Source organism: Natrix helvetica (genome assembly GCF_964273705.1).
Source record: "Natrix helvetica genome assembly, chromosome: 6".
Classification (NCBI taxonomy): domain Eukaryota; kingdom Metazoa; phylum Chordata; class Lepidosauria; order Squamata; family Natricidae; genus Natrix; species Natrix helvetica.
This window is the reverse complement of record NC_138553.1, coordinates 61,614,161-61,632,726: the sequence shown is the minus strand read 5'-3', so window position 1 is coordinate 61,632,726 and position 18,566 is coordinate 61,614,161. Positions and strand designations below refer to the sequence as shown.

At 37.2% G+C, this 18,566-nt stretch overlaps 1 protein-coding gene across 1 annotated transcript in view; it reads right to left on the bottom strand.

Moving 5' to 3' along the window:
- The window catches only part of CFTR (CF transmembrane conductance regulator), a 120,285-nt gene that overhangs the window by 24,732 nt on the left and 76,987 nt on the right, over nucleotides 1-18,566 (bottom strand). The window contains exons 16-23 of the mRNA XM_081958605.1: nucleotides 17,348-17,385; nucleotides 15,977-16,248; nucleotides 14,195-14,274; nucleotides 11,137-11,287; nucleotides 9,679-9,906; nucleotides 6,961-7,061; nucleotides 1,968-2,210; nucleotides 1,659-1,814 (exon numbers count right to left, since the gene is read on the bottom strand). Of these exons, the coding sequence (XP_081814731.1) occupies nucleotides 1,659-1,814; nucleotides 1,968-2,210; nucleotides 6,961-7,061; nucleotides 9,679-9,906; nucleotides 11,137-11,287; nucleotides 14,195-14,274; nucleotides 15,977-16,248; nucleotides 17,348-17,385 (1,269 nt within the window). The remainder of the gene's footprint in view (nucleotides 1-1,658; nucleotides 1,815-1,967; nucleotides 2,211-6,960; nucleotides 7,062-9,678; nucleotides 9,907-11,136; nucleotides 11,288-14,194; nucleotides 14,275-15,976; nucleotides 16,249-17,347; nucleotides 17,386-18,566) is intronic.

The window sequence follows — 18,566 nt, the reverse complement described above, 5'->3', positions numbered from 1 at the left end:
GTCTTCGAACTAATTATCCACTAATATTTGAATCAGTTGTTCTGTGTCAGGTTGGAGGGAAATGTTGAATGACATATTATAAGATTCCATAATAGGTCATTTATTGTTCAACATATTTGTCAAATGATTTGGATTAGAAAATATTATCAAATTGGCAGCGACACAAAAATGGGGGGAATAGCAAACGGCTTAGATGCCAGTATCATGATTCAGGAGGATCCCTATAAACTGGACCAATAGGGAGAAATTAACAAGATAACTTCCAACAAAGAGAAATGCAAAAGTTTATATTTTTAACATTAATATTATTCCCTGCAATGTAGAATCCTGAAGATCGTAGGACTTCTTGCTTCATAATTCAACAGTGTCCTTTATAGCCTTTTATTCATGTTTGCTCAAAAACATTGTATGAAATTTGATTGTATCTTCTCCTTTTAATTAATTCCTGTATTCTATTCAATTCAGTTTATTGTTGTTATAGGCCATTTCAAGCAAAGTGCTCTGTAAAAATGTGTGTATGTGTGTATTTAATCTATTTTAGTGGGTGATAAATAAAGTTTAAGACAAAGTTAAAATATATTTATAAAACAACCTAACTAGCAGTTTTAAGTGAGATCCAGGATGCAAACTACATTAAATTGTAATGTAGACACTAAAATTTTACTAAGTATGATAACATCTAAAATTATAACAAAGTCACTCCTGTACTTGAACATTTCCTTTCAGTTCTGGGTATAACTGTTAACATTGCAAGCTAATCTTAGCTAATCTCCAAATGTTAAGAAGGGTTAAAGTAGGTGATTACTTTGAAGGGGATCACTAGAAATCTCTCTGTAAGAGAGGCTAAAAAAATTGGATTAGAATATATATGATTTTCACTGTACTGAGTTAAATTATGTCCTATTGATTCATGTCATACTGGAGAGGAGGAGAAATGCTGTGGATTAGAAAATCCTTCAGCCCAGAGGTGGAGAGAGAGATGTTTGTTGTAATTTTGATTGTAATTTATGAAATGAATGGCTTATATTCAATCTTATCTGATGCATCTTTTGTCTTTTTGCTGAATTTTCACCTGATTCAGAAGAAACATGCAAACTATGTCTCCGTGAAAGACAGTTGTTCTTGTGTGCTTCCTTCTCTAGTCACATACTTCAGTTTGTCCACTTATTTTCTACTGTGTCATGATTTCCAAATTGGGAAAGTTACAATTTGCATATGTATTTGCCTTACAAATAGATTTAGTTTGAACTGCATTTCATCTTCTTTATCAACAAAATATGTGCAATTAGATTTTGTCCACTTTGATAGTATAGTGAACTGTGATTTAGCTGAAATTCAAACATGTATGAGCCAACCAAAGCAATGAGGTAAAAGACACTGCAAATTCACAACTGTATCAAGCAATTTATATTTGCTCCCTGTATGTCTCTTAATGAAAAATCTTAATATTGAAATGCAAATGAAGGTTTTATATGAACAAAATATATTGATAGGTACACTTGGTCTGGTCACTTTCTCTCAGCCTTAGGAGGGAGGCTGTGGCAAGCTACTTCTGAAAAACCTTGCAAGAAAACTATAGAGATTTGGCCAGGCAGGCTCTGAGAATTGGAAACAATTGAATGGAAGAAAAAAACATTCACAAACTGGTACAGATTTACCTGAGGTATTACTCCAAATGCTTTTCTCCACTGCTGTACAGGGACTGTGTTCCATGAGACACCATCAATCTGCATATCTCCTTCTGTATTCAAGATTCTTAATAAAGCAAAGAGCAAAGTACTTTTCCCTGAGCCAGTTCTTCCTAGAAGGCCCACCTGAAATATTGATTAACATAAAATATTGAAGGAACTGGCATTCATAAATTTGGTGAAATTAACAAATTCAGAAATTAACATTTAAAAATATATTGTTGGATCTTCTGTTTTATGGTTTTTGGTTGGATAAGGTTTAAATTAAAATATTCTTACCCTTTGTCCTGAATCTATTGAAAAGGAAATATTTTCTAACACTGCCAATCCTCCATCTACATATTTAGCAGTAAGATTCTTCACTGTCATTTGCCCACCAGATGGCCAGATGTTTTCTTCCTTTGCATGCACATTCTCAATGATGACAGCATGAGAAAGCTCCTTATTTTTTGATGCCAGTAAAGGTTTAGATTCTTCTGTTGGCAGATCAATGAATTTAAATACTCTACTCACTGACCGCATCTGAAAAACCAGAGAAATTTTATCTTAAATGCTATGCTTTCTTTAACATATCTCTTGGTCAAACATGTGTAGACTGATATCACAGAGAAAGTATGAGTGAGAACATCAGATGTTAATACGTTTAACTGTATATTTTGGTATTCAAATTGTGAGTACAGACTATTTGAACTGACATTTCTTTTTTCCCAAGCCAGTTCCTTCTTTAATGATATCTTCCAGACCTTTGGAATTCTTGGTTACTGAAAATAAAGCACTTCCACACTTTTAGAGTCCCAAATTCGGGATGCCATGGTATAGATGGTCATTTGATAGCAAAAAGCTATGTAGTAACTCTATATTTCTTTGCAGTAATTTAGTGGTGAGCCTCATTTTTGCAGTCCACTTAGGATAGCCTAACACTGCCAGCATTTTACTTCCTAACTCAGTTTCATATCCTTGCTTGGAGATGCTTGTTACATTCTATTGTAAACAATTTTTCAGAAATGCTGAGATTTGGAATGTTCCTACCATATATAGAAAAACATAATCTTTTTTCCCCAAAAAATTTATTTTATTCAAAAGTAACTTAAAATACAAAACTCAAAAAAAAAAAAAACCAGAACAAACAAAACAAAGGAAAAAAAACCCACAACACATTGAAGACGTTAAAAAGGTGCAAACCCCCCAATGCATAGATACACATTATCCGCCCAATTGAATACTGATTAATATATTACTACAATATTAATTCCCACCCCTTGCAAAACAGCCTCCCCCATTTTTTAAAAAAAGTGGTAAATCTATTTGCAAATTATTGGTATGTCTCTATATACTATATTAATGACAGAATAATTAACAGGAAGAAAGATAATAATACAAAAGATGATATTAAGGTTTCAAAACTCTGTTAACAAACTGTTATTGTAAACTACTCATAGAAAATTTACTATGGCATCTTATCTATCCCAAATCATCCCAAAAATTAAAAGTAATTCATCCTGGATCAAATACCCATGCTTGCTTCTTAATCTTTTATCAATTTTTGTCTAATTAAGTATAATAGATTTAGTTTCCCTAATCAGTCTATCTTCCACCAAAGTTCAAATAGAAGTGATTTATAGTTAGGTGTAAGTCCTTTTGTGCATCTAATTTGTCCAAAATTAAACGTCTCTATATGTCATCTGATCCATTGTTGCTCTGTGTAACTTGATCAGGCAATTAAAAAAAACACAGAAGCAGAAGGAAACAGGAAAGGCATTTTCTGGATATTTCAATCCAAGGTCAAAAAAAAAAACCCCAAAAGAAATAATCTCCAAATATTTTGCAAATTCAAAAAAATAAAGAAATTCAATATTAATATAAGTCAAATGAAAGACTTTACCATCCCCCCAAACCCAAACCCACACCTTGTTTCCTTGCAGCAAGAACTAAGTTTGTTGAAAACAACATAAATAAAAGTGAAAGCAAAAGAAGAAAGAATGACTAATGTCCAGCAAGGAGTTGAAACAAATCAGAATTCAACCAGTAATCAACTTTCAAAAGCAAAGAACAAAATGAAACACTAAATTCAAAAAATGAAAGTTAATAGTTTATGTGTGCGATATGCCCAATGACTTCCCACATAGGTCCACAGCTGTCCAAAAGTCATTGTGGGTCATTCCTAAGTGCTCCCATTCAAATCCTGCTACAAAACATTGCCAAAAAACCTGGCTCTGGCAGCAAAAACAACAGATTGTGGTGTTAAGAGAATAATTTGGGATTTCTTCAAGCCAGGATAAAGCAAGAACAAACCAAAGAAAATTGAAATCCAGACATACTGTGCAAAAGAGGATTTTATTCTGAAGAACAAAAGCTTTGCTCTTGATGGTAGGCTACGGAGAAAATGGGGCACAAGAGGTTGGTTTTATAGGAGGACTGGTCCTTTGTGTGAATTTGGGGTGTGGTTTGTGTATCTGTTGGTTTCAAAGTATCCTTCCTAGGCAGTTTGGGATGCCGCTGCTTTGAGCTTTGATCCTGTGTGAAATCCAGAAAAGGTAGATTGCCTTCACCCTCAGATATGCAGATTCCATCCCTGGTGTCTCCCCCCACCTCAAAAGAATTCCTAACTCCCCGTGGAGCCAGTGAGTAGCCAAGAAAGGGGGTGGGGCTGATTGGAGGCCTTTTAAGTTTCTAACAGTGGGTAAGAGAAAGAAAGTCCCTTACCATTCAGCAGCCAACTTGGGAAGGAGTTATTTGTAATTTTTTATTCATTGATAATAGAGTTAAAATATGTAGATGCATATTTGTACTATATTTAATTCAACAGTAATGATACTTAAAACATAGCTATTATGCTGACCTGTTAATTCTAAGAAAACAATATGAGCAATTCTCATGTACATCATAAAGTACATTTTATGAGAAAGAATCCATTCATGGTGGGGAAATAGAGGAAAAAATTGTGGTTAGCTAGTTGCTTTTCTGATAATCTGTTTCTTATGCAATGGAATGTGAAAATAGCAGGCCGGATTTAAAGACCACTAATAAACTTTTTTCAGTACAAAATGCAGCACTTGCTATCTAGCCCTAGACACAACGAACATATTACACCTGTGGGGCCAGTTTGAATTGAAGCTGAAGTTCATATAGCCCAGAGAACTGAGGTAGAAATCCAAAACAATTATTTCTTTCTCTTAGAAGCTCTGCAAATATAGGGGAATGGATGTACATTCAGAATGATTAAATGTAATGGATGACAACAGCAGAGTAGTGACAAACAGGTAATAGTTACATAGTTCTAATTGTGTAGTGTTGATAACATGGCTGCAATGGAGGTCTACAGAACTATTTATTAATTTATTCCACTGAGAAAGCCATTTCTCTGTGCATCAGTGCAGTGGTCAGTTTTTTGGCAGGTAAGGGTTATTGCAGGTATATGATTCCTGTGTTGCAACCTCTGCATTGGCTTCCATATACTGTACATTTAAAATATTGGTTTAATTTACTAATCCTACATGGTTTGGGTCCCTGGGACCTTCAGAGCTGATTCTTCCAAGTGGAATTGACTGATCCAATATGCTCTTGAGTTTTTTTTTACTAGTCCCTCAGTTTTGTGGGGTGAAAGTCTAAGGGTCTGCAATTAGTGTTTTTATACAATAGCCTCTATTCTATGGAATAGCTTACTCTGAAGTGAGCATGTACTTTAATGGTTTTTCATAAGTGGTAAGGCCAGAATCGTTCAGGTAGGCTTTGGGAGAAGCTAGGAAGATTTTCTTTGTGATGGAAGGTCAAGCAAATCTGACGAAAGCCAAGGAGGAGCCCTGTTACAGAAAATATGTCTTAGTTCAGGGCAGATGATATGTGTGAGGAAAAAAATTAAGACTAAGTCTGATTAGATAATTGCTTTAGAAAGCATCAACCCTTTAAGGTAGGCCAGTTAAGGAAGCAGGTCCAGAAAGAATAGTGACATTGTGGAACCTTGAAAACCTGATAGAATTTTTCTCTTGCCCTCTTACAAAGCAAGGCAATCCTGAGCAATTAAGCTCTGGCTACATCCATCTGGCCGCGCCCGGGAGCTGCAGAGGCAGAAATGTTGTTGGCGCTCCCGGATGACGAAGCCACGAAAGTGACTGGGGAATGACGAGAACCTTCCCCCAGTTGCTTTCGTGGCTTCGTCATCCGGGAGCGCTGACAACATTTCTGCCTCAGCAGCTCCCGGGCGTGGCCGGCCGGATGTATGTATGTATGTATGTATGTATGTATGTATGTATGTATGTATGTATGTATGTATGTATGTGTGTGTGTATATATATATATATATATATATATATATATATATATATATATATATATATATATGTATAATAGTATAGTATACTATACTATACTATACTATACTATACTATACTATTGTATTGTTATGTTATGTTATGTTATGTTATGTTATGTTATGTTATGTTATGTTATGTTATGTTATGTTATGTTATGTTATGTTATGTTATGTTATATTATATTATATTATATTATATTATATTATATTATATTATATTATATTATATTATATACTATTATTTCATGAAGAGAGGTGAGGCTCTGCCTCCCTTGCCTCCCCTGACCGCACGTCCCTGTTCTACCCCTTAATAAAGAGGAAGATCATTCCAGAAATGCATGTGATTTTTATTTCCTGACTTTACCAGCCTCATAGTGCTTTAAATATTGGTTTGATAGATCAATTATTGTTACATTCTGAGTTTTAATTAATTGCTGTGTTTTATTGTTTTGTTATTTATTTATTCAAGTTATATGGCCGCCCAAGTGACTCTAAGCAGCTCGCCACAGTTAAAAACAACAATGCTTTTATATTTTTTGTATTAACTGCTAGTAATCTATTACATGCTTACAGAGGTATATAAAATAAGTAAATATGAAACCTTCCAAATTGAAACAGTTCCCTGACATGAAAATTAATCATTTCCAGCAGTGCTCTTAAGTGCAACTATGCAATTTTGCACATTGATGTCCGTAAAAATAAAAGGTACAGAAGACTTAGGATGTGCTAAAAAATAATGCATGCAATGATGAAAAAGCAAATTTAAAGAAAATATGTGGTTTACAAATCAATATATCAATACATACATCTTCAATTATAAAATTAACAATTGCATATTCTACAATGTAAGTTATTTTATAAGCTTGCTAAATTAATATAAAATATTTACTTTCTTTTTTTCTATTCTTTAATTATTATTATATCTTTTATTAAAATATTTACTTTCAAAGAAATGTTTCATACCAAACTGTCTACATCGATGCTTGTGTTAACAGCCCATTGCAATGTTCCCATAATGTTCATGGCTAATGTAAGAATAATGCCGACTCTTCCTTCCCCGCTACCTATAAGTAAAAAACATGTATAAAATCCCAGCATAAAACATAGTGTGTATATGTGCTACCATGTTTCCCTGAAAATACGACAGGGTCTTATTTTCTTTTTACTTACAAAATATGGCCTCGGGCTTATTATAGGGGAGGGGTTATTGTTTTGGGGTTGCCGGGCGGCTGCTCCCTTGCGAACTGTCTCCTGAGGAGCCGGGCACAGCCTCAGGGTTGAAGCAGCCATGAGGTGACCAAACTCACAAGGAACCGCCTGGCAAACCCCCTCTCCAGCCGGGCAGAGCACCATTCACTGACTTAGGGGGTATCCCTAAGGCGCCAAGCCACATGGCGCTCTGCCCGCTCCCCAGCTCCCGCGGCTTGCACATTCGGGATATCTCCTAGGTCAGTGCAAGGAGCTCTGCCCGGCTGGAGAAGGGGGTTGCCCGATGGCCTGTTCCGCCCCCAGCAGGCATGCCTCCTAGCCTCAACATCTCTCCCTGCAGCAGCCGCCACTGCCACAGGGCTCCGAGAATAATGTCTTCTCCAGTTCCAAACTCCCAAACTCAGCTGCCGAGTCTTCCAGCAGCAGCCGCTCTAGGAGTGCACTCTGTGGTTGTGAGCTGGCTGCTGGAAGACTGTCTGGAAGACTCTCTTACAGAGAGTTCCAGCAGCCAGCCTACAACCATAGAGCGCACTCCTAGAGCGGCCGCTGCTGGAAGACTCGGCAGCCGAGTTTGGGAGTTTGGAATCGGAGAAGACATTATGCTCGGAGCGTGGTGGTGGCAGCGGCAGCTGCAGGGAGAGCTGGGCCCGGACATGTTGAGGCAAGGAAGCAGCCGCCTGGCAACTCCCCCCTCCAGCCAGGCAGAACACCACTCCCCAACCTAGCGATATCCCGAAGACACCACTCCCCAACCTAGCGGTATCCCGAAGGCGCCAAGCAATGTAAGTGTTTCCCCCCCGGCCCCTGTGGCTTGTCGCCTTCAGGATACCGCTATGTCAGTGAGCGGTGCTCTGCCTGGCCGGAGGGGAGGTTTCCAGGGGGTCTATTTTCGGGGGTGGGCTTATATTTTTGCCCACGCGAAAAATGTGGCAAGGCTTTAGTTTCAGGACAGGTTGTATTTTTGGGGAAACACGGTAGCTTGCAATTATACATATAAAACTCATGCACACCTTCATACATGGGTAAAACTGCACAGAGGGAAAGAAAAGTGATATCAGCTCATTAGGGCAGCCCTTAAATTTAGAGCAATCATTCTTGCAATGGGAAATTAGCAGTAACAGTTTCACATACACATGGCCAAAAAATGTTAAGTGTCTCATTTGTAACAGCTGCTGTGTCGTGGAACAGCCTCCACTACCCCAAAATATGGCAGACTCTGATATTTGTGGCCTTCTGGAAGTCCATGAAGACGTAACTCTTCATCCTAGTGCTGTACTGAGATGTCAGATGAGTCAATTCAGAGTTCTGGCTTGCATCATGGGTTTGTTATATGCTGCCTGTTATTATATAGCAGTGACATGCGGTGAGGTTTATGGCTGGTGAGGCTGGTGACATCATCAGTGTGAGCCGCGGTCCCCTTCATGTTGACTCAGGAAGGCGGGGAATGGGACCACGTGTGCAGGAGTCTGAAGCTGCCTCAGCCTCCTGCATATGTGGTCCCATTCCCCTCCTTCCTGACTCCTGAGTCAATATGAAGGGGACGACGGAGCGCGCTCCGCGGGACCGCGGCTCACGCTCTGCGGTCCTTCATGTTGACTCAGGAAGGCGGGGAATGGGACCACGTGTGCAGGAGGGAGGCTGAGGCTAGAGGAGCCTCCTGCACACGTGGTCCCATTCCCGGGCCACGTGTGCAGAAGGCTCCTCAGCGCCTTTTCCCTTTTTTTTTATTTTCATGATGAGAGCGGTGAGGCTCTGCCTCCCCTGCCTCCCCTAACCGCACATCCCTCTTATATAGGTAGTCCTGAGATTTATAACAGTTTGTTTAGTGACCATTCAAAGTTACAATGGCCCTGAAAAAAGTGACTTATGACCATTTTTCACAGTTATGACTTTTGTAGCATCCCCATGATCATATGATCAAAATTCAGATGCTGGGCAACTGGTTTATATTAGTTGCTGTGTCCCAGGGTCATGTGATCATCTTTTGCAATCGTCTGACAAGCAAAATCAATGGGGAAGCTACATTCACTTAACAATCAAGTTGCTAACTTATCAACTGCAATGATTCACTTAACAAATGAGTCAAGAAAGGTCGCAAAGTGGGGCAAAACTCACTGAACAAATGTCTTAGTTAACAACAGAAATTTTGGGCTCTTGTGGTTGTAAAGTCAAGGATTACCTATATTGTGATTATTTTAATTTTGTTTTGGTGTTCCCTTGATAAATATTTCATGATATTGGTTTTTGTACACTGTTTATGTATGCAATATAGGCAGCCGTAACTATTCTATATAAAAAAGTAAAATAAATATCGGTAAATACATTCGTCATTTTTGATTAAATTTGTCATTGATTAAACTATCAGTATATAATGTCCATTAATTATTTAAATCTGCATATATTTTTCTACATGTAACATGTATTACTCTTTTTCTCTCTTTAATATAAAAGCAAAGATATATATATATATACCTGTAGTAAAAATAGAAACAAAGGTCACAACGATGAAGAAGATTACAAAAATCATTTCTATTCTCATGTGAAACCAACGTAACGTAGATAAATACAGGAACCAATTCGCTGTATGCAAATTTAGAGCTTTATGGAATAATGTTTCAAAATATGGTTGCCTTCCATAAGCTCTCAATGTCCAGAGTCCCTTTAAGCTGGTAACAAGATGTGTGAAAATTGGACTTCTAGCTATAAGTAATGCAAACATGAAAATAAAAATAATACATGTTTATTATTTCTTTAAAAATGAATTGCATAAAGATTCAAACATAACTAATACTTGTGTTTCCATCACATAGATTCTTGACTAGTTGCGTCATGTCACGGAACATTAAAAATTGTATGTAATCCTCTGGTGACTATTATTGTTTTGATACTATAGTCCTTGATAATACGGTTTTTAATATATTTATTTTAATGTTTTATATTATTATGTATTTGAAATTATACAATTGTAAATTGCTAAGTGTTCTATGTGAGACAATAATCCTTTACTAATGTAAACTTCCTATAAACAGATAAATATACCAAATTTATTTTTATCTCTGTTGTAGTATAATTATGTGTATGGTTCTCTTTCTTTCATCATCAAATTTAGCATTCCCAGATAAGCCAGGGAAATAGGTATGTATTTGTGTTACTTTATTTATTTTTTATGTATTTATTTATCAGCTTTATTATTTATTTATTTATTTATTTATTATCAGCACAAATACAACACAAATATAAAAAGGCAACATTAAAAATAAAAATATGGGTTTCTGCCTGGATGGTTTTCTGTGATGAGCCGAAGGACAGAAAGAGGGAGGAGTGAGCTCCCTCCCATATTTGGGCATACCAGGGGTTGTAACACAAATACATACCTATTTCCCTGGCTTAGCTGATAAAGGAGGAGAGCCTGTGGTGTAGTGGCTAACAAATCTGCCTAATATGTAACACATCCCAGGTTCAAATCCCAGTAAGGGTATGGCTAGCTGATGAGAGCTAGATAGCTTGAAATGGATCCATACTAGTCTCCCTTTATTTATTTATCAGCACAAATACAACACAAATATAAAAAGGCAACATTAAAAATAAAAATATGGGGTTTTGCCTGGATGGTTTTCTGTGATGAGCCGAAGGACAGAAAGAGGGAGGAGTGAGCTTCCTCCCATATTTGGGCATACCAGGGATTGTAACACAAATACATATACATACACATACACATACACATACACATACACATACACATACACATACACATACATACATACATACATACATACATACATACATACATACATATATATCAGCATCTGGACAAGCATTGAATATTTGTAGAGAACATTATTCAGAGAGATGAGATCTTAAAATAGGAGTTGGATGAAAACAACAGAGAAAATATATTTTCATTTTATTTGTAACTATATTAGATCATACCTTCAGACTCCAGTTGTTTTAGTTGTTGAGATGTGTGCAGAAAGTATGCTCTTAACATAATGAAGGCTCCTATCACAGGCACAGATGCCAGGAAGATATAGGGTTCCATGAAAGAGACGACTACTATAGCACCAATCACAATGAGCATTAACTGCAGGTTGAAAGAAAAATACTACTGATATAGCAAACTTTCCACAATATTTTACAAGTTATGAGGAAGTCATTTTGCTAAGATTACTATGACAATATTATCCTCCTTCCATATGATGCCATTCAAATGTTTTGAATTACGATTCTAGTCTCTGTAGTCAGATCAGTACAATTAGTCCTTGACTTACAATCACAATTGAGCCCAAAATCTATATTCTTAAGGGAGACATTCACCTCATTTTATGATCTTTCTTACCATAGTTGTTAAGTGTATTAAAGGTAAAAGATAAAGGTTCCTCTAGCACATATGTGCTAGTTGTTCCCAACTCTAGGGGGCAATGCTCATCTCCGTTTCAAAGCCAAAGAGCCAGCGCTGTCCGAAGACATCTCCGTGGTCATGTGGTTGGCATGACTAAATGCCAAAGGTAACATTGTTACCTTCCCACCAAAGGTGGTTCCTATTTTTCCACTTGCATTTTCACATGCTTTCGAACTGCTAGGTTGGCAGAAGCTAGGACAAGTAACAAAAGCTCACTTCATTATGCGGCACTAGGGATTCGAACTGCCAAACAGCCGACCTTTCTGATCGACAAGCTCAACATCTTAGCCACTGAGCCTTCGCGTCACTTTAAGTGTATTACTGAAGTTGATAAGATAACCTAGTTAAGTGAATCTGTCTTTCCCATTGACATTGCTTATCAAAAGATTGCAAAAGGTGGTCACATGACCTTGAGATACAGCAATGGACATAAGTATGAACCAGTTTCCAAACATATGAATTTTGATCACATGATCATGGGGAGCCTACAAAGGTTGTACTTTAAAAAAAATGATCATGTCACTTTTTCCAATGTTGTAACTTTTAATGGTTGCTAAATGAAATGTAAGTCGAGGACTATCTATAATTATACTCCAAAATATCTGAAGGGCAATAACAGATATTTAGCAATTTGAGTTTGTTTTCAATGTCCCTTCTCTTGAAATCTAATTTGGTCACTGTATGGATCACTCAGTCTAGACTTCTTACATTTTGATATAGATCCTAATGATTTATTTCTACTATGCAAAATTACACAATTTGCAATCTTGTTAGCACAAATCTTTGATGCCTTCAAATATTTTAATGATTTTCAAGATCACCGTTACAATTCCTGGAATGTTTGAACTGAGAGAGTATATACTGCTTTCATATATAACAAATCAAAATAATCATGCATTTATTTAAAATTAGATATTTATTTTAATAAAAGGCAAAAGATTTATATGATTTGAGGAGGACTGGAGGATGAGCTGTTGCTAAACAGTCAGACATTAGTTTGTAAAAATCTATTCCCTGGCTAGTTTATGAAATGACATGACATGAGTTGTTGCTAAATTATGAGATCCGAACAACATAGAATTGGTTATAACCAAGTCTAGGCTGGTAGCAGGAAGATGAAATTTAATAACAATAATTTTATTGAAATATTACATTTATTATAAAATAATTAGATTATTTTATTCAGCCAAATGTACCCCTCAGTATAGATAAGAATCCTATTGGACAGTAAAATCACCACCAAGTCATAATGGCAAATATGCGGAAATCATGACTGAATTCTGCTTTTATACACTGTTGTTGTAGTGGGTACATAAATATATAAAACATGTTGTTTATAATATGAAATATAACTGAGTACCCAGATTATTGGGGTCAATGTACTGTCACTGTAAACTGATCAGAGTGTTCTATAAAACAGGGGTCCCCAACCCCCAGGCCACAGCCCACTACCAGCCCGTGGCCTATTCATTATTGGGCCGTGCACATAGCTTGACTTGCACAAGCGATGGCCTGGTTCCCCTCCTCCCCACCAGGCCACCAAGACATAAAGGTTGCGGACCACTGCTGTAAAGCACTATGAAGTGGTATATAAGTCTAAGTGCTATTTCTATTTCTGTTAGGGCCAGGGGTGGGTTGCTACAGGTTTGCCCGGGTTTGGGAGAACCCATAGCTAATGTTATGGCCGGTTTGGAGAACCTCCAAATCCCACCCCACCACAACTCTCCCACCCCGCCCCAACCCTCCCACCTTGCCCCTCCCCCTCCCAGGAGTCTCTACGCAGTCTGTTTTGGATGCGAGATAAGTGCAGGGCCCGCATGGAGACTCAGGGTGGGCAAAAAATGGGCCTCCTGGAAGTTCTTGAAGTCTGGAAATTGGCTTGTTTCTGGCCTCCAGAGCCCGGGGTAGGCAATTTTCGCCCTCCCAGAGGCTTAAGGAAAGCCTCCGGAGCCCGGGAAAAGCAAAAATGCCCCCCCCCCCCCATAGTGCAGGAGGCTGACTAGGCCAAGCCCACCATGGCCACCCAGCAACCGGGTAGAGAACCCGTTGCTGAAATTTTGAAGCCCACCCCTGGTTATGGCACATGTTTTCCCTTGCCAGAGTAGAATAGAATAGAATAGAATAGAATAGAATAGAATAGAATAGAATAGAATAGAATAGAATAGAATAGAATAGAATAGAATATTTGGGGGGGACCTTGGAGGTCTTCTAGTCCAACCCCCTGCCTAGACAGGAAACCCTACACCACTTCAGACAAGAGGTTATCCAACATCTTAAAGACTTCCAGTGTTGGAGCATTCACAACTTCTGGAGGCAAGTTGTTCCACTGACTAATTGTTCTAACTGATGTGTATCACCTAGAATCAGAGCACATTTCACCCATAACAGTATGCTATGACAATCAGATCTTTCCAAAAGCTACAAAATGAAGAAAGTAGTTGTCTTTACTTTTGTCTAAGGAGCTACTGTTCGGTGGTTTGCTGAAAGGTATTTTTAGGGACAAAAAGCTCAGGATAATCCTAACATAAATGAAGAATCATGATTTATGCTGTCTGAATTTTTGCAATATTTATCATAACATTTACAAACCTGAATGAGGTCAAATATTGTAAGTGGCAATATGTCATCCAGTATTGCTATATCCTTTGAAAACCTGTTAAGTATTCCACCTTTATGTTGAAGGGAAAAATAAGTTAATTATCAACTGAATATTTTATCAATATTGGTTAAACTAAACAATGAGCTTTTTGAATAACTAAAAAGCTAAAATTCTACTTAACATTCCCAAGCTTATTTGCAGTATATTTAAGCATATAGTACTGATTAATACTGGATTAGTTTACATTTAGATTAGCTATAAAAAGATTTATATACTAATTTAGGATGATGAGAGGACATGTACCTAATAATTTTAAGATTTTCACACACGGGATAACAATTCACATAAGTAATGCAAGGTGGCAAACATACATAATACTCTTTTTTTCTCCACAACATCCCATGAGGTGGGTTGGATTGGGAGAGAGTGACAGGCCCAAGTTACCCAATCAGCTTTCATGCCTAAAGTAGGACTAGAACTCAGTCTCCTGGTTCCTTAACCACTAGACAGAACTGGCTCTATCTACTGTATACTGCTATGTCCTTCGAACTTAGGGCAGATTATAAGCAATATAAAATGAATAAATATTTGACACCATAGATGAGTTTAAGCAAGCATAAGATTTACCAATTGTTTCCTTATCACTTAGTCCACTTATGACAGCGTTCAAAAATAATTGCTTTCATTTTTATCAAACCTCACTTGTGAAAAATGTGCTGTGCAATGAAGATAAGTTCTGTTTACTTAATTTTTAAAAAATTGAGCTTGCAATGACAGAATGGGACAACTTGGTGCGGCCAACTCAGTGCAACCAATTCACTGCTGCCAGCTGGCTACCAAATCACCTCTGCCAACTCACATCATCAAGTTGTTGCAGGACAATTCAACACAGCCGATTCAACACAGGGACAATTTGCCATGGGCAGCTGGAGAACCAGCCATGTGGGCAAGCGAGTGGGTGGGCAGAGTGGGAGCAGCCAGGGGCTTCCCATTTTCACACGCTTCCATTACCACTGCTGCCACCGCTGGGCTGAGCTCCAGGCTGTTTGGAGTTCTGGCCATTAGACGGCAGTGACAGTGTTTGGGCTGTTTGCCAGGGGTAGGCAGAGTAGGCGGGGTAGGCTGCAGGGAAATGGTGGAGGCCTGGCATTTCCCATTTTCAAACACATTTTGCCACTGCTACGTCATGTTCCTCCCATTCATTCACCTACCCACCCAGTTCTCCTTCCAGCTGCCCATGGCAAGTTGTCCCCACAGCAAATTGGCCATGATGTTCTGCAACGACTTAGTGGTTGTAGTTGGCAGAGGCAGTGGTGAGTTGGCAGAGGCAATTGGTAGTGGTGAGCTGGCCGTGCTAAGCTGGCTGTGCTGAGTTGTCTCATTCTGCCCTAAATGCCTAGCAAATGCCTTTGCTATAAATGCTTTAAGATACCTTTGTTGCATTTTAAATTCGCCACACTTATACATACATGCTGCCCAATATGCTACATAGCATGAGGGGATTTAATGCCAATGCTAATATATGCAGACATGTGTGAAAGCTGGTAATGGACCTTGGTTAAGAATTAATGCCTTCTATTCTTAAATATCCAGAGTACATACTTTATTAAAGATGGTCTATCTCCAATATTTTTGGAAACTGATTATTGCAACTTGTTTTGAGAGTGTTTGCAAATTTTGAATGATGGAATAAATCACAAATGTCTCCTTTGCCTAAACTCAATATTACCTAAGCATGTAAAAATTATTGCAATTGCATAACTTTTAGTTACCTGCTTTGAGTTTGTTGAAGGAAGACATAGGCGCCTGAAGTACTGCATGAAGCATCTTGCGGTGAAGTGTTTTAGAAATTGTTATAAGAGTATGTACTAGGGGTATGCCTCTAAAGATCCCCAGGGCTAGCAAAGTATCTGCCACCCCTACATAAATGTAGAAGATATAAAAACTGCTAGTGTTAGTAACAATAACTGCACTGTTTCCCAATACTTCAGAGGAATGGTTGTTTGTTGATTCTGTTGTATTTGGGTGAGGCAAACGAGCAGATCTATAAAATATACACAAGCACATACGTTTATAGTCATATATAAATTTACTGTCACATACTGAATTTCATTTTTTAAAACCATGATATGTCATACTAGCATTGAAATTACAATTTAATAGTTTCTGAGAATGCTGTTTTGATAAAATTGATTGTTTTAAAGGGACATGATTTGAATGTATGATTAAGTATTTGAAAAGGAGCAAATAATAATGATTACAAAAGCAATTTTGATGTCTTATAAAGTTAAAATAAGACATCAAAGTTGTTCTTGTTAGCATTATTCCTCATTTATTATTATATTACCACACTTGATAAAAAATATTCCTATCCAAAAAAAAGACAACAGGAAAACTGCTATTTATACATTTACATAGGAATAATCCCACTGAATTCACAGAACACATTTTTAGTAGACATCTGCAGGTCATCTTTGAGAACAATTGGAAAGGACAAAAACCTTTAAAAGTGCAGAATTGAACTGTAGCAAATAATAATGAATTATCCATATAAGATTAAGCAAGGCCTGTATTAAAAGTGTTACCGGTTAATAGATTTTTTAAAAATGTAAGTGGCAGCCAAATGAAAATTTGAAATGTAGGAATAAATTAAAGGGAGTCCAATTGGTACCCAAGGAGAATCTTGAAATACAAATAGCAGTTTTATCATTTTATGGCAGGGAGAAAAAGAGAGAAATTCAACCTTCTCAAAAGTATCATTAATATCACAGAACAAGCTATGCATTAATTATATTTATGCATTTAATATTATGACTAAAAGATAAAATCTTTGAGTGGAGCTCAACTCCTGGTGACTCCATGGGACATCCATGACAATGGAATGGAAATGGTTTTCCATTATCATCTTCTGATATCTCTTTTTCAACTTCCTTGCATCGCCTGTTCTGGGCATTTACTAGCATACCAGCTAAGTAGACCATGCTTAGCTTGTTGAGATCAACCAGCAACATGTGCTGCCATCTAACTGGACATGATTACTTTGGCTGATAATTACTTTGGCTTTAAATATTAAAACTAAGTCCCATTAAAATGTTAGTTACATAACATAAACAAATCTTCAACACTGTGCAATAAATACTCACTCACTGAAATGCCATACCCCAATCAGGGAAGCAACCACCTAAAAATAGAAAATTGATAGTTAATTCATACTTAGACATCACATTAAATAGATTTCCCAAGCATTCTATAAAATGTATAAGTTCACATATTGATAGTAACATGTATAAAGTCAGCCAAAGGTTTTATGCCCAGTGTTACTGTGTTTATAAAGTGATCAATTATAAAACAGCACTGCCAAACTACAATTTAATAATTCTATACAAGAAAATTATTTCAGGTGCTGTTATTCTATTATCTACGGGCCTGTTGAAGTGCCCCTTGAAAATTGGATGCATCTGTCAATTTCCATTTCACTCAGTTCCCATTTTATTTCTTCCTGTTTCCATATTAGCTTGATGGTTTTTTTAAAGAATAAAAGTGTGTATATGTTTTCACATTTGTTTCTCCCAATGTATACATTTCTGTATTTTATTTTCTCTATGTATATTTTCCCAATGCATATTAAGTTATGTATTTATGTAGATCACTCAATTAAAAAGTTACAGTATCAAAATATCCTAGGCTAACATAGTGAAAATTTACATTTGAGGTGGTAGCATTTTGGTTTTAATCTGTTTAATGGTTTTTATAGTTTTTTTTTAAATATTTATTGCTGGGAGCTGCCAAGTTTTAAGATGGACAGCCATACAAATATTTTACCATAAATCATAATAAACTTGTAAAATACAAGAATCATTTGGTAAGTTTTTGTTATATAGGTAGTCCTTGCTTAATTACTTTTCAGTCAGTGACTGTGCAAATTTAGGACAATGCTAAATGAAGGGAGCTATGACTGGTCCTTGAAATTATAGTGATTATGGTATCCCCAGTGAAGGCTGCAAAAGGTTTTAGGGAAGCTTTGTGGAGACCTCATGAATACCCTGCAAAGGTCCAGCAGGTACCTCAACCAGGGATGTCTCATTAGAAGAAAACGGTGAAAATCAGCTGAGGAGGACATGGGATGCAGATGGCCGTGGCAAAGTAGCCAAAAGAGCAGAGATAAAGGACAAAATGGGTGGGGAGGGGAGACTTGAGGTGGAGGTGAACACAGCAGAGAAGAAGTTTGGCTAATGACCAAGGAAGGAAATTTCTATCATTCCTTTTTTATTAGAGTCCTGTTCTTCTATACATCTTGTACAGCATTTACGCAATGAGAAAGCTTTTCTTTACAATTGTCATATAAGCAATTTTGTAAAGTAG